This window comes from Cryptomeria japonica, chromosome 6, assembly GCF_030272615.1.
Source record: "Cryptomeria japonica chromosome 6, Sugi_1.0, whole genome shotgun sequence".
NCBI classification, from domain to species: Eukaryota; Viridiplantae; Streptophyta; class Pinopsida; order Cupressales; family Cupressaceae; genus Cryptomeria; species Cryptomeria japonica.
The window spans coordinates 420,803,193-420,819,276 of NC_081410.1; the positions used below are offsets into that span (position 1 = coordinate 420,803,193).

General features: G+C 37.3%; 1 protein-coding gene and 1 pseudogene across 2 annotated transcripts in view; one reads left to right on the forward strand and one right to left on the reverse strand.

Moving 5' to 3' along the window:
• Positions 1 to 287, reverse strand: part of LOC131038883 (T-complex protein 1 subunit alpha) — a 43,458-nt gene extending 43,171 nt beyond the window's left edge. For both annotated transcript variants that reach the window (XM_057971454.2, XM_057971445.2), the window contains exon 1: positions 15 to 287. In XM_057971454.2, the coding sequence (XP_057827437.2) occupies positions 15 to 87 (73 nt within the window). In that variant the 5' untranslated portion in view covers positions 88 to 287. The remainder of the gene's footprint in view (positions 1 to 14) is intronic.
• A 6,448-nt stretch (positions 288 to 6,735) lies between these two features.
• Positions 6,736 to 7,337, forward strand: LOC131876631 (probable ribose-5-phosphate isomerase 1; annotated as a pseudogene).
• Positions 7,338 to 16,084: the final 8,747 nt, after the last annotated feature.

Below are 16,084 nucleotides of genomic sequence, written 5' to 3' on the forward strand. Positions count from 1 at the left end.
ATTGTCAGACAAACCATTTTGAGTGCGGACGTCCTGCCCGGAGTGTCGTTCGCCCATTATGTCCAAATTTTGCATCGAAAGCGCCATTTTATGTGCTTGCAAAAATGTATCAGACGAATTGTTTGGAGAGGTTTATGTGCAACAGTTAGAAGGAAAATAAAAGAGTGCAATCGTAGACCTAGATGGTTCCACGCTGTGCTCGACTGATTGTTTCAGCGCCTCTTTGTATGCAGAAAGCGTTGCTTTATTCGAAATGTACAGAAGTGATCCTGTTTAATGTCACTAACGAGTGCAATTCAAGTTAACTCAATACGAAGAAAAAAGTATTAATTATATTTTTGAAGTTTAATATTTTTTATTACATTTAATAAATTGGTCATGAGATTTTTCTTAATTTAATTATGATAGGAAAATAGTATGAAAGGAAAAGGTAAGTGTTCGAGTTCATAATATTGTAAAAGCTACATTTTTTTTATGTTAATGGTGAAATAAATGATCTAAACTTCGTAAACATATATCTAAAAGACGATAAAATAACCTTTACATTTATAATCAAAATTTATGAAAAAAATCTAATAAATATGAAGAAAATTTAAGAAATTCTAAAAACAAAAGTAATTCGAAAGGATAAATCCATTTTTATGTTTTATAGTTTGAAAATTTAAACACTTGATATTAATGTATTTTTATTTGTATTAGATTTAATTTTAATAATTTATTTGTGCAATTTCATTTATCTTTTTGTGGGAGTTAGCAAAGCTAGGAATGACACCATTTTCAAATCCAACCACATTGTCTTATGATGCTTACTCTATATCTTGGTCTCTATCTCTCTATTTATTTCTCCCTCTTTTTTTGCTTTCTACCTCTCCCTCTCCTTCTTCTCCATCTATATCCACTATCTTTATCTCTTTACCCCTCTCTCTCTCTCTTTCACTCACTCACTCTTCCCCCCTCTTTCTCTCCCTCTTTCTATTCATACATCTCTCTCCCACTATCCCTATTGCAAACATAACATGACCCTATTGATAATGGAGCTTGATTGTCTTCTTGATTTGTAGGTTTTACTTCAGTTGATTTGAAAGTATAACTTCACCATTGAGCCACTTATTGCACAAAAAACATCAACTGCTAAATGGTCTACTGATTGATCTCGTGTACAACACAAATGTATGTTAAAAACATACCAATTTTTTTAATTGACCTTCTCTACCTCTCCGACGTACCCATTGCACACTAAGGTGAGATTGTTTTAGCACCTCTTTTTATTACCTTTCTCTTTGTGGGCTTTCGAGCCTCTCAAAAACTATGGCACTGACACTATCTTCCAAATAACACCAATAAGTTGATCAAGGAGGGTTTACAGTTGGACAACGACTCTCCTCTCCTCTGAGTAATTTTTGGCTCTCCTCTCTTCTATTTTTCTATGTAATTTTTGGAACTGATCATAGTAATGCTATAAACTAGCAATTGTACTTAGGTAGTGCAATAGGTACACAAAAGAGGTTTGGAAGGTCAATTAGGAAAAAAATGATCTATTATTTGCATACATCACGAGTAAAATAAAACCTTTAAATCAAGAGGATAATCATGATTTGTTACCAATTGGCTCATTTTATGTTTACAAACATAGGGGTAGAAAGAGATGGAAATATAATGAGATAGATATTAAGGGATAGATAGAAGAAGAGATATGGAGCAATGGAGATAGAGAGGCAAAAATATATAGGTATAAAGGTTTACATAAAGGAAGAGGGAGATAGAGAGGGAGACGTGTCTAGAGATAGAGGGTGAGAGAGGAAGATATAGGAAAAGAGGAAGGGGGATAGAAATAGAGAGAAGTGGAGGTAGAGATAATGATAGAGAAAGTGTAACACCCTGCCTCGCATATAGATAATGCAACTCCAATTATTACATGTTTTTCTTCAATAGATAGTTAGATAGATCATGATATTATGAATGCTATAATTCCATGTCAATACTCTTGATATTCCCTAGTAAACAAGATGAAAATTGATAGCTCAAATAATATGAATTATTATTGTGGTCTAACTATGCTTTTGAATTTGTCTACTATGTGCAGGAAAGTAACATGGACTAAGGGAGAAATACATATTTCAAATCAATTTCCTCTATAAAAAATTATAAGTTCAACTATTGTTTTTTATTAAGGCAAAAACAGATTTTGAAGGGACCCGAAACCCTTTAACAGTATCAAAGCTCAATGAAGTCTTCACAAGAAATTAAGCCAACAATGAGCACAAAAACTGAACAACCCCATAATAGAAAAAAAAAACATTACATCAAAGGGGCAAAGACCATACAAAGCAAAAAACTAACATAGGAGAAAGCAAAGAGCACAAAACACATAAAAGCCAGCAGAGAACCAGCACTAGAACAACATCCCTAGTCCAACAACTCCGTGGACTATTCCATCTCTTTTTCAATCATGATCATTGTTTCAGTGATCTTCTTGAGCTTCTGAAAGTCAGGAGGAGGTCCAACTGCCTTTCTCTTCAATGTACCTTTGGTCCTTTTGTTGGGTCTTGAAGAAGTATCCTATTCAGTATTGGCATCCACATCCACCACTTTCTTCAGCTGGAACTGCTCTTCAAAGCTTCTAATCGTATTCTTAAAGCTTTCCACAATGGAGCCAATCACTCCGTGACTAGTTTTAACAACCATCTTGATGGACTCCTTGATTTTAGCATTTTTCAGTTTCCAGAGTTTCCACCCTAGCTTCATAACCCTTCTTGAAGTTGTCAAAAGCCTCCATAGTAGTTTTAAGACGTTCAATAACAAAATCCATATCCTTCTCAGACCTGGGAGTCATCTCATCTATCCCCTGCACTTTCTCTATCTGTTTGACTTTATCTTTGACAATTACCAGACTACTGCTACCAGCTATTTGTTTAAGCTAGATATCCTCAATCTCATGAAAAATCCATTTAAAAATCTTAAAAGTATCCACAACCCCATTTATGTCAAGAGCAAGAACATCATTAACAGACTCCTTATCAGATCGAAGCAAAAGCAAGGAATGATCAAGAGAGCTCAAAAAGGGTTGCCATTTCTCAGGGTTCTGATCAGGAAGGGACTCACTAGAAGCAAAGGGAGAAGGACTCTTATCCTAATTGTGAAGATTGTCAACTGAAGCACCAACAAGGTTAGGACCAATCTGGTGAACAGGGGGGGAGCCAGATTTATGAGGGTTTTTAGAGTTAGGGCTCTTAACAGCACTAGCTTTCCCCTTATTTTTATGAGTGACCAAAGAGGGAATGAATTCCTCATCCTCAGTCTCAGTATGGTACTCATCCTCCAAAGAATGAGAGTCCTTTGTATCAAAATTAACCTCACGGGGAGGGGAAGTTATAGGCGGCAAAGATTTCACATGCTCAAAGATAAGAAGGATGAGACCTTCATGCAAAATAGGGTTTTTAACAGGATCCTTCTTATGATTAGCCATTTTGGTATTCAAAGATCTCACTAGAAAAAAGGGAAATGAAATTCTCACCTTATGTCGAAAGTGGTTTAGGAGAGAAAAATGGTAGGCAAAGGCTCTGGTGTACCTCCCATCAAGAGTGACATACTCCATAATCACCTTCTGAACAATACCCCATATGGACTTTATCTTCGTAGTATTGTAGCTAGTAGTCCCATCTCTCACCAAATTTTTCATTTCCTTCTTTTGTTTAAGGAAGAGTTTTACTGCATTCTCATAGAATTTCCCATCTTTATAGAATTTGGCACCATCAGTAGAGAGACCAGTGACCTCTGTGATTAGGTCCTCATTGATGACAATTTCTCTACCAAAGAGGTTGACAGAGCCCTTTTTATAGTTTTTGACAAAATCTTTAGTAACCTTAGCTTTCACCCCATGTAACTTCTCGATGCAAATAGTAAAGTCACCCTTCTCCAAAATTCACCATATAGTTTGATTGTTTTTAGTGTTGTACAATCCATGGGCTCCACACACTTCAAATCTCCCCCCATTTCATCACAACCACTGTGCCCAAAAGTCACTCTACGAATAGCCAAACCATTGCAATTCTTCAACCAAAAATTGATACCAATTTGTCTGTGAATGCGTCTTAATCCCAAACTTACCCAGAAAGCATGCGGAAAGAAGGCTCTAGAATAGCAATATCCTTCGCACGCCACACACACTTAATTCTATTTTCAAAAAATCGCAAGGGCGATTTAGAAATATTACAATAATCATTGCAGCATAGCTTCCCGACCGACGAGGTTATCCAACCAAATTAACCCCCTCACTTCATCAGTCAACTTGTCCCCTTTTCGCCAAATTAGCTTTTCATGGGCTTTAACTCCTAGGTTAGCAAAATAGTCCACCACCTTATTATTTTCTCTAAAGTATGAGAAATTTGACATTTTTCGAAAGTATTGATAATTGAATGAAATAAATTTATCCAATTAGCAATATTCCGAGAGGGATTAACTTCTTTTTTAAGACATTGAATAATATTTTTAGAATCCCCTTCAATCCATACCTTAGTGCAATTCATCTATTTGGCAATCAAGAGGGCCTGATAGGCTCCTATGACTTTGACAATGTGGTTAGTCTAGATACCCAAGGGGAGTGCCACAGCCGAGACACAAACGCCATTATAAGTTCAACTATTGTTTACTTAGATGGAAATGGGGATTTATTATTAGATATAGATGTTTTTATGAGGTTTATTATTGCGGGTCCTTAATGAGTATTTTTAAGTCAAATTCCATGTTTTAATTACAAAATAGACCCCCAAGGTCTATACCCTTGAGGTGGGGGCCTAATGGGCATACAATAAAGACCCTACGACTTTATTTGACCCTCCAAATGTCCTTATTAAGATGAGTGATGATTTTAGAGGATAGATGAGTTGAGGGTACCCGCTTCAGCCCCCATACATCATTTATGATGAAAGACTGGGGAACAAGTGTCCTAATTGTTGTCCCCTATTAAATGAGGAAAAGACCTCATGGAGGAAGAGAATGAGAAGTGACAAGTGTCACTCCCACATCCAAGCCTTCCAAGTAAATCTCCCTTATATTGTCCTTTAATGGTCAAAGACGGACAACTTTTCTTATAGATTTGCAAATAGACTAGAAAGGCTATATAATTTAAAAGGAACCATAAAGGGAAATTAGCAACTTTAATTTGTCTATGAAATTTACCATAAAAAAAAAAACAATCTGAAATGTCAATCAAGGCGCCAAATTAAATTGGTGAAGTTTTGAAACAAAGAGAGTTAAAATAAATTTGCTGCATAAAAGAAAATAATCATGGCATAGATATTAGCCAAAAAGAAATGAAGGAAAGTTAGATTTTAAAATAATTTTAACTATTGCATAAATGTAATTTTTTCACCAAGAAGATATGTTTATATTTAACTAGCAATCACACCTTAGTGTGCAATGGGTATGTTGGAAAACTGTGGAAGGTCAATCATGAAAAAAATTGGTGTTATTTTTGCACACTAGGAGGGGTGGAGAGATATGGGGGGTAAGGAGATAGAGATCGGGGATACAAATAAAGCGAAGGATGGAGATGGAGATAATGGTAGGGGATAAAGAGAGATAAGAGAGAGGGACATATATAGATATGAAAGAGACAAATATATAGATAAAGGAAGTGAGGGAGAGACAGAAAGTAAGGATAGAGATAAGAAGTGATATATATAGAGAGGCAAAGACAAGTATATATAGGGGTAGAGAGAGGTGGAGAGATAATGTGATTTTTGATAGACGAAGATATTAATGAAGAAGTATGGAGAGATGGAGATAGAGGAGTGAAGAGATATAGATATCGAGGTATAGGAAGAGGGTGAGGGAAATAAGGAGAGTGAGCCTTTTCTAGGTAGTGAGCCCTCCTGTAGTGAGCATTCAGGCAGTGAGCCAGTGTTTGTAAAAATCGCCTTAACTAGTGTTATATATTGAGAACTAACATTCTCCGTGGTTTTTCCCTTTTTGGGTTTTCCACGTCATATCCGGTGTTCATTATGTGATATGTTTTGTGTATGTGCTTTCATGTTATATCTATTTTAATTATTTTTGTTGGTTATTTCGGATTTGTGAAAGTATTGAAGAAAAAAATTATTGTCAACTAATTCACCGCCTCTCTCAGTTGCCCAGATATTTAACAATTGGTATTAGAGCCTTGGTTCCTTCGAAAAGAGTGTAACCACTTGAGGTAGATCTTGATCTGATGGCACATAAACTAACTATTCCTAACTTTGAAGGATCCGGCTATAGCTTCAACAAAGTGAAGATGAGAGGTTACCTAATCTCCTTGGGATGCAACCATTGGAAAGTAGTGGAAACTAAATATGTACAACCGGCAAATGGTCTTACCACCTCTCGCATATATAATTATAGGGTTACATATGAAGTGTGGTGACCCTTGGTGAAAAGTCACCTCTCGCATATATAATGAGATATGTGATCTCATTCAATAAGAAATAATAACAATGGAATACAATTGCAGATTGACATACTCGGATGCTAGGGGGAGACAATTGTGAAATGTCTATGGTTGGGAGGGCAAATCATTGCTCGTGGTTAAGCGAGCATTTAAAATTCAACATGGTATTAGAGCAGGTCGGTCTTATGGATCCTTCTGAAGCTGAGCGGTTCAAGTCGATATGCTATCGAAGGGCATTGTTATCCAACTCAGCTCTATATTCATAGGTGCAATATTACATTCCTTTCTTCACTTGCTTTCTCCCATTTTCCATGGCAACAACAACATTTAACACTCCTTTCATTGTGTCTGCCTTCTCCGACAAATGCATCTCCAATAATCAGACTGGGTTTCAGGCAATCAAATCTAAGTGTTATTTTTCAACAAGTTGGTCGAGGCTTATTGTTAAAGCCATGGCAGCAAGCAAGGTCGTCACACAGGATGACCTAAAAAAAATAAAATTGGCAGCTGACAAGGCTATGGAATACGTGGAAAGTGGAATGGTGTTGGGTCTTGACACGGGATCCATTGTCACCTTCATGGTGGCTAAAATAGGCGAGTTAATGAAATCAAGGACATAGTTAGCATTCCCACATCGAAGTGGACGACAGAGCAGGTGACCTTGCTAGGAATTCCCCTATTAGTACTAGACAACCATCCGAAGATTGACCTAGCCAATGATGGTGTTGACGAGGTCTATCCGGAGCTGAACTCGGTCAAGGGTTGCAGTGGCACTATTCTCCGTGAAAAGATGGTCGAAGCTGCCTCCTCCAAATTTGTTGTTGTGGTGGACGAATCGAAGTTGGTGGAGGGCCTTGGCGACAGCAAGCTAGCCATACATGTCGAGGTCAAAATCGTGATGTTTGGCATATGAACATAAACGGTAGCAAATGTAGAATCAAACCGCATTCTAAATGTTGTTTTTATTTTATTTGGGTCTCTTGTTTGCAGCTAGATGTCGTCTCCATTAGAGATTGGGGAGGGATAAGGTTGCTGATACCGCTCGTAGAAATTTCTCTCGGTATTCAATTCCTTACACTTATTTATCGAATTGAAAGTGGGTGTTAGTCATATGCTTTCACCAAATTCTAAAGCGGGTAATGTGAAACTCAAAAAGATTTGCCAAATTAGAGATTGGGTATTCATAGAAAGATTTAGGAGCTGGGGATTTTGTATGGTTTGTAGATTGGGCATTGCTAAAGATACGACAAATTCATGGCGTTGATTGAAAATTCATCCTATTCAATAATTTTATTGAATGTGCAAGATGATAGGATTTTGATTCATTCTTCCAACTTCGGTTGACTCATGTCCTAGAGATCAATATTTGAGTCGAAGGAGGGGTTGTGAATGGGTTCACCTCAAGGACCTCCTATGACAAAGGTAAGTTCTCCCATGGCAAGCAATGAGCACACCGCACATGGAAGTCTTGCGAACCGTGATATAATGAATGTTTATGTTAAGGAGCTTATTGTAGGAGGCTCTGTTGGTGGATTTGCAAAGACTGCAGTTGTACCTATGGAACGCATAAAAATTATTTTTCAGATTTGCTTGTTGAGACCTGAATGAGCAAAATTATGTCCAAAGAGTCATTTGGAAAACTAGTTAAATTATTTCACAATCTGCAGTGGTTCATAAACGTTAAGATCAGATATACCATCCCTCTTGCCCCCATGTGGCATTCCACCATCCATACTTCATGAGGTGGTGTCCCTCCTAGAGTGGATGTGGACATAGGTCCTGAGAAATTGTAAATAAAAAGATCCTTATATTCTGGAATAATGTTCATAAATTCTTATGCAATTGTTAATTCATAACATTGGGATAGTGAACTTTGTATGCTTCTAGCATTGATATTTCCCTTCACATAGGTTATTTCTATGAACTAGTTGTAATCTCTCTCTGAAATGCTTTCAGGACGAATCAAGAAGCACAAGAGATTGCATTCAAGGAAGTAAGACCTTGATAATTGTTGCTATGAGACTGAGTTGGTGGCTGGAGATGTTTCTTCAAAGAGGAGGAATTAACAGTCAGAGGGAGCAATTAGAGGATCTACTTTAGTTAAATTCTGAGGATCTTTGTCATATTGGTTCAAAGGGAGTGGACCATGTCGAGATGGTTTTTCTAGTGATCAGATATACTTCCATTTGGACTATGACTTCTCCAGTTTCTGTCATGGGGTGGAAGTTGCATCAATGAGGTGTGATGATTGATTTCCTCTTTGGTAAATTCTAGAAATTAGAGGAGATTCATGGGATGGAGTCCTATGTGTGTAGATTGGAAGGCCTTTATACTGACACCTAGGTTGTGATATTCCAGATAGATACTTAGTGAGCTTAGGATTCACCAAGAGTGATGCAGTCTCCAACCTTTTATTTCATGATAGGTCAAAGCATGTGGAGATCAAGTATCACTGTGTTAGATACATGGTTTGAAGGAATGCTGTTCAGTTGAGATACATTAGTACTGATGAGCAAACGACAAACATTCTCACCAAGCCTCTCTATAAAATAAAGCTTGTGTACTTTCGAGGTAAGCTTGGTATGGTGGAGAATGAAGCCCTAGCTGAGATTGAGTCTCTACTTCATTGATTTGTTTATATTTGTTTATATATATACTAATATATTCTTCTCTTCAAAAGATGTTTAAAGTGTAAACTCTTGTTAATGCATTTCTCCTTGAGAGAGACTTGAGGTGTAAGCCCTTATCTCCACCCTCTGATATGGTTCATGGTAGATATGATGTGTGTGATGCCATGACAACACCACGTGAGAGAGTCCGTGGTGATTTTCTTGTACTTGTGTGTTTACCCTCTGGATGAGCCATGGTGAATATCATTGTGAGGTGATGATCTCACAATAGTGGTTGATATCTCGTGAGGTGATATTCATGGATAAGCCATAATGGTGGATATCACGTGAGGTGATATCTATGAATAAGCCATATTGGTGGATATTACGTGAGGAGATATCTATATATAAGCCATAATGGTGGATATCACATGAGGTGATATATATGGATAAGCCATGATGGTTGATATTACAAAGAGGTGATATCTTTCCTTTCCACATATGGATGTAGCCATTGTGGTAAATCATCACAATAATGGTTGATTTCACGGTGAGGTGATATCTATTCTTTCACCATTCATGGGAGTAGCCATGGTGGTTGTGTTCATTTGTATTTTCACTCATGGGTGTAGCCATAATGGGTCCACCCTCTGGGAGTAGCCATGGTGGATGTCACTATGTGACTCAGATATCAAGAAGGATTCCTTCCTAGCTAAGAGGGAGTGTTAATGTTATTATAGCTATGGTCGGATTCCTTTAGGCCGACATAGATAACATAAAGGTTGAGATAATATAATTATATTATAATTAGTGTGATAGTATATTATAATATTGTGATAATATAATTATTGATATTATAATAATTATATTGATGATACAATTATTGTAAGATAATAAAATTATATTATTATTGTGAGATGACATTATGTAATAATATAATTGTAGATACCTAAAATTAATTAAATTAATATTTAATTAATTTAAGGCTGTCAACATAATTAACTAGTTTAATTGTGTTAATTCCCTTATTCTCAAGGTTAATTCAATCAAATTTAATCAATCTTATCACTATGGTCTCAACCATTATTTCTTCTAAAACCCACTTAGTTAATTAATTAACCTAACTAAAGTGATTCCTACAAATCACTTTCTCTAATCCTCACTTAGCCTAATTAATTCTTCTAGAAGCATGATTATCATTATTCTCCAATTTCATATTCCTCTACTCATTATCTCTCATCATGTCACATCCTCCTAACTTTCCCACTTGCACTCTAATCACTCATTAAGCCACCTAATCAATCTCCTTAATCATTTGCACATCCCTAATCACCTTGATCCTTTCAAAGAAATTCAAATTCTTTGAATCTCCCCATGCATCCTCTTGCCAATAAATTTTTAATTCATTTATTCATTTAGTTTTCACACACATCCTCTTATTTTGGAATTTTTAATTCCTCTCCCCTTTCTCCAATAAATTTTTAATTCATTTTTTTCTTCTCAATATACTTGAGAGCTCTTCTCCATGAACCTTGAGAGGTGCGGAGACAAGAAATATCTTTATGGCATATCTCTTGAATCCCACAACCTTGTCCTCTCAATCCATGTGCTCCCTCTCTAATTGATCTCAACCCTTCATCCCAAAATCAATCTTGGCCCTTCATTTTGGTCTTCTTCAATCTATAAATTGAGGTCTCTTCCCCTCATCTCTATATCCACTTTTATCATATTCTTATGTTATCCATTTCATCCCTATCCACTTCTATCATATCCTTATGCTGTCAATTTCATCCTTATATCCACTTTTCATCCAATTTTAGGCCATCTATTTGAGAATCAAAATCCTTCATCATGCCATCATAATGCCCAAATATTCTCTCATCTAATCCATATCCATCATCATTCAAATCCAAATCCAATCCAAATCAACTAATCTTATCGTGTGTGGAGAGCAATCCACATCCCATCTTGGAGCCAATCTAATCAAGTGGAGCATTTGGGTGCATTCCACTTCATTAAAGGCTCAATTGGAGGAAGAGTAGAAGCTAAGGTATAATGGTTTATTTGTGTATTTGAATGCATTATTTTGTGTTTTATTTGGTTTATACACTAACCATTAGACTTTAGATTTTCCACCTCTTCATTTTGGCACGCCTGGTGGGACCCACGTCCCAATTTGTAATATTTATGTGAGTTTTTAGTGTTTTTTAGCTCGCAGTTTTCTGCTTCAGCGCGTCGGTCTGCACATCAGCGCGTCCACCATCAAACAACGCAAGAGATTTAAAATTTAAATTTTATGACCGTCATTTTGTAGGTTTTTGGTCAATCAGCGTTTGTGCAAGCGAATCAGTGCCTGCACATGCGCCAAAACGTGTGTGCTTAATGATAAAATCTTCCCGCCTCTTTAAAAAAAAAAATTATTAAAAAATTGTAAATTAGCGCATGCGCAAGCGAATCTGCGCCTACGCAGGCATCAAAACATGTGCGGTCAATAAAAAATCCTCCCGCCTAGCTTTTTTTAAAAAAATTTTCATTAAAAAATGTGAATCAGCGCGTGCACCTGAGAATCAACGCATGCGCTTAGTGAAAAAAATAGTTTTTGCAAAATGAGCATAACTTTTCACTCGGGTGTCGGATTTTAAAAATTAAAAATGCGTTGGAAAGATGACTCATAGATCTAAAATGGGTTGTCATTAGATTTTTCATATCATTTTTTAAAAATTAGTTTACTACGTTCAAGGTCAACCCTTATTTTTTAACTTTAAATACACATAATTTTAGCATATGAAATCGTTTTTTATCAAACTTTTGTTTGAAATTACCTAGAAAATCATAAGGAAACTGATTTTGCTATCCTTTTTGGGCTAATCATATTATGTTTGTAGCTTTTTTTTTTCCCGAATACCCAAGATCAATTATCATAAACTACTAATCATTGTTGCAAGACGCTTTGTCAAAGAAATTCATGTTTTTCCACTAAAGTAGATTTATTTTTCATGACTTAATTTAGCAAACATATTTTTGGGGTTAAAAAGAACAAGTATTTTTTGTATCTTGTGCACTTGCATGCGTGTAGGGTGGACCCACCATTGCACCAAGTATCCTCTCCCCTCGCCTTCGTGGATCTTGGATGTAAGAGAAAGGTGATCAACAACACCTGTCTTGTTTTTTTTTGTAGTGAGGGGTATTTTTGATGGGGTTTTGATCACCTCACAAGGGTATCTCGAGTTGGGACACGTCAAGAATATTGACTCTCCCGACACGATGTCGAGTGAGTTTTTCGAGCCGCTATACAAATAAGTTGGTCAGGCAGCTGAGGTGCTGAGTGAATTCGACGCATGTGGGGGCCTTCCCTGCACCAATAAGCTCAGTTAGATCCTTAAGTGGCTTGCTTCGAGAATCCATCGTTGGATTGGTGATCCCTTAGAATTACACTAAGAACCTTGTTTTAGTGGCCCAAAATCCCACATTCATAGTGCAGGGGATGTAGATCGTACCCCAAAGTTACCTCTCTTGTACCCACTCAAGATGAGACATGAATTCCCTATATAATAGATCCTTAGATCTTTGGGGTAAGAGAATCTGGTCTTCCCGAGAAGTGAGTGTGTTGTAAGGGGGAGCCAATGCTGCCATAATCTCTATCTGACCACTTGTTTGAGGTATCGTTTGTGCGAGAGGCCTATTGAATGGTTTCCATCTTCCGGCCTAAGTTGTATGTCTAATGTGTGTCTTCATCTTGTACAAAACCAGTGAAATTTTGTTTGGGCTAATCTAGCCCCCCTTCACTTTCACACTTGTCATAAAGAATTTCTTTGGCCAATGTGTTTGTTATTGTTTGATTTCTCTTTCCAAGAGTAGATAACATCCAAACATTCCCAAATTTGACCAAACATTTAACCAAACCCTTTAATCTCCACTTTGTCATTGTCAAACCTCTATTTCATCTCCATTTGAGCTAAACCTCCCAATTCATTTCATCCATCCAAACAATCATCAATCCCAACCAATCAACCAATATTCCTTTAATCCAATCATCAATCATCAATCCTAATCCAAAGTCAACACTTTGTGAAAGTTTGCTTTAGACCTTTATCTTTAATCAATCATCAATTGGATTTTTGTGCTTGGGAAATAATCTCCCCCAAGTACCTTTTCTTAATCATTTGGGTTGATCAAAACCCTAAATCCTTTGCCCTATTTTGCTTAGGCACGGAAGTCCGCCCTAAGTAGAAGAAGGCTTAATCATTTGGATCTGTTGCCCTATTTTTCCTAGGCACGCAAGTCCACCCTAAGTAGAAGAAGGCTTAATCATTTGGATCATTTGCCCTATTTTGCTTAGGCACACAAGTCCACCCTAAGTAGAAGAAGGCTTAATCATTTGGATCCTTTTCCCTATTTTGCTTAGGCAATCAAGTCCACCCTAAGTAGAAGAAGGCTTAACCATTTGGATCCTTTGCCCTATTTTGCTTAGGCATGCAAGTCCACCCTAAGTAGAAGAAGGCTTAATCATTTGGATCTTCTTCCCTATTTTTCTTAGGCACGCAAGTCCACCCTAAGTAGAAGAAGGCTTAGTCATTTGATCATTTTGCCCTATTTTGCTTAGGCACACAATTCCACCCTAAGTAGAAGAAGGCTTAATCATTTGGATCCTTTTGCCCTATTTTTCTTAGGCACACAAGTCCACCCTAAGTAGAAAAAGGTTTAATCATTTGGATCCTTTCACGCTTCACTTAAGTCCTAATCAAAGGGCTAAGGTTTCATTTTAATCCAAATCAATCTTGTCCTAACCCAAGGACCAATCCAATCTAATCAAATTCAAACCGATCCAAGCAAATCAAATCAAATCAAATTAATCCATCAATCCAATCTAAAGTTTCTAAGTCCTAGTCCTCATCTTCATCTAACATCATTTCATTACTTTTTTTTGATCAAGTCTATCCAATCCCAACTTATCCTCCCATTCTCAACATTTTGAGGTTACATGGCTACCCAAAATCCACATCCAAACTTCAAAGCTTGGTATGAGAAAATGCTCATGGAAGTTCATGGATCAGCCTATCAACCATCCACATCTACCTCATACATGCCTCAAAATTATCCAACTTCCACCTATCCGTGTCTCCCATCCTAGCCCATTTACCAAGTCAATCCCAGTTCATCTCGCATCTCTTATCCTTCTCGGTCTATTATAGCATATGTACTATCCACAAAACTAGATCCCCGAAACAAGCATCATGTGTAGTCCCCCATCTTCTTGCACTGTACACTTGGGGGCAAGCTTCATCCATGCTACCCTACCATCTGAATTATCCATATCCATTATCCTCTACCCACATCCTATCTAAGTCAATCCTCCTTCCTATCTCTGGCCTTGACTATCCTATCCATATCCCTCATCTTATCCAAATTCATCCCTCATTCCTACATTTGGTCTTGATCATTCTAGAGAAAAAATAATAGGTGCACATGCTTTGGGAAAATGCAAGCCCAAATTCCTCCCCCATTCATATCCACCACACATTATCCTTCAATCTCACACATTTGTATTCACCATCCTTCTAGCCTTAATTGGGGCATTTACCTCCTTTGCCACATGGTTCTTGGATCCCCATTCCACCTATCCTCTATCCTTTAGTCCCCCATATCCTATCACCATCCATCTACTTAATCCCTTTACCCCCTATCCAAGCAATCTCCCCATCCATCCATCCTCTTACCAAGCCTTGGTTCTCCCTCGTCATTGGTCCCCCTCCATTTATCCTATATCCACAAACCAATCCCATCATATCATATCATATTCCTCATCCCATCCAATCCTATTCAATCATTTATCCCCCTCTCATTTTATCCAATCCATTTATGCCCCCCATCACACTGAGCTTTTCCCATCTATCTGAGCTTATACTGACTCACATGTAATCCAAACACCCATCCATATTGTGTTAATCAAATCCAAGAAACAATCCTCTCACCTAGAGATCCTACACACCATCTTGTCTCTTGCATCTATCAATCTACCCGTACCCTGCCCATCGTGATGCATCCTTCCCATGTCTGGCAGTTTATCCAAATCCATCTTCCTGCCCATCAAGATGTATGCTTCTCATGTCTAGCAACCTAACCAAATCCATGTCCCACTCTCGTCAAGAGATGTCAGTTGGCCATGTGCAAGTTCTTTGCATGATTGAGCTTTCCACTCTGATTTTTTTCATCTTCTGTCCTAGGAATGTACTTGTTCAGGGCTGCCTTGATCATCCTATATCTCGACATGTCTTGGTTGGTGTATAATGGGGCATTATTTTTGTGGTATGGAGTGTTTGATGGTTTCTCTTGTACGATCCTAGAGTCTTGCACTTATATCATCATTGATGTTTGCGAACCTGTGTACATAGAGATAACTATTGTTTGAGAGTTTAGTCCACGCCTTAGATATTCACAACATCCTGATTCCTATAATCAGTGGTGTGGATAATCTGTGGCAATATCAAAACTAGGTTTTCTCTCCACATCTACACAACAATAAATCGCATCCACTCCATTTCATTCATTCATCCCGTTTCACCCATTTATCTTGGAGACTCCAATTTATTTCCCTCCCCCTTCACCATCTTCATCTTTTCATTATCTAGTCCTCCTATCCATTTCGAGAGCACAATCGTGTTCTTAGAACCCGCATGTCCTCTCGAGGGGGCATACAACTACCTATCTCGTCATCCTTCCTCATCTCACCTATGATTGGGTAATCATGTTACTAGTCCTTATTCTTTCCATCCACTATGTTTTATTCTTCTTTGACATAACATCATTTCATGACACTATATCAAAGAGGGGCAAATGTAGACACCTAAAATTAATTAAATTAATTCAAGCCTGTCAACATAATTGACCAGTTTAATTGTGTTAATTCCCTTCTTCTTAAGGTTAATTAAATCAAATTTAATCAATCTTATCACTATGGTCCAATAATTAATTTATCAATAAATTAATTATTTCTCCAGTCTCCTAAAGTCACCTCAACCATTGTTTCTTATAAAACCTACTTACTTAATTA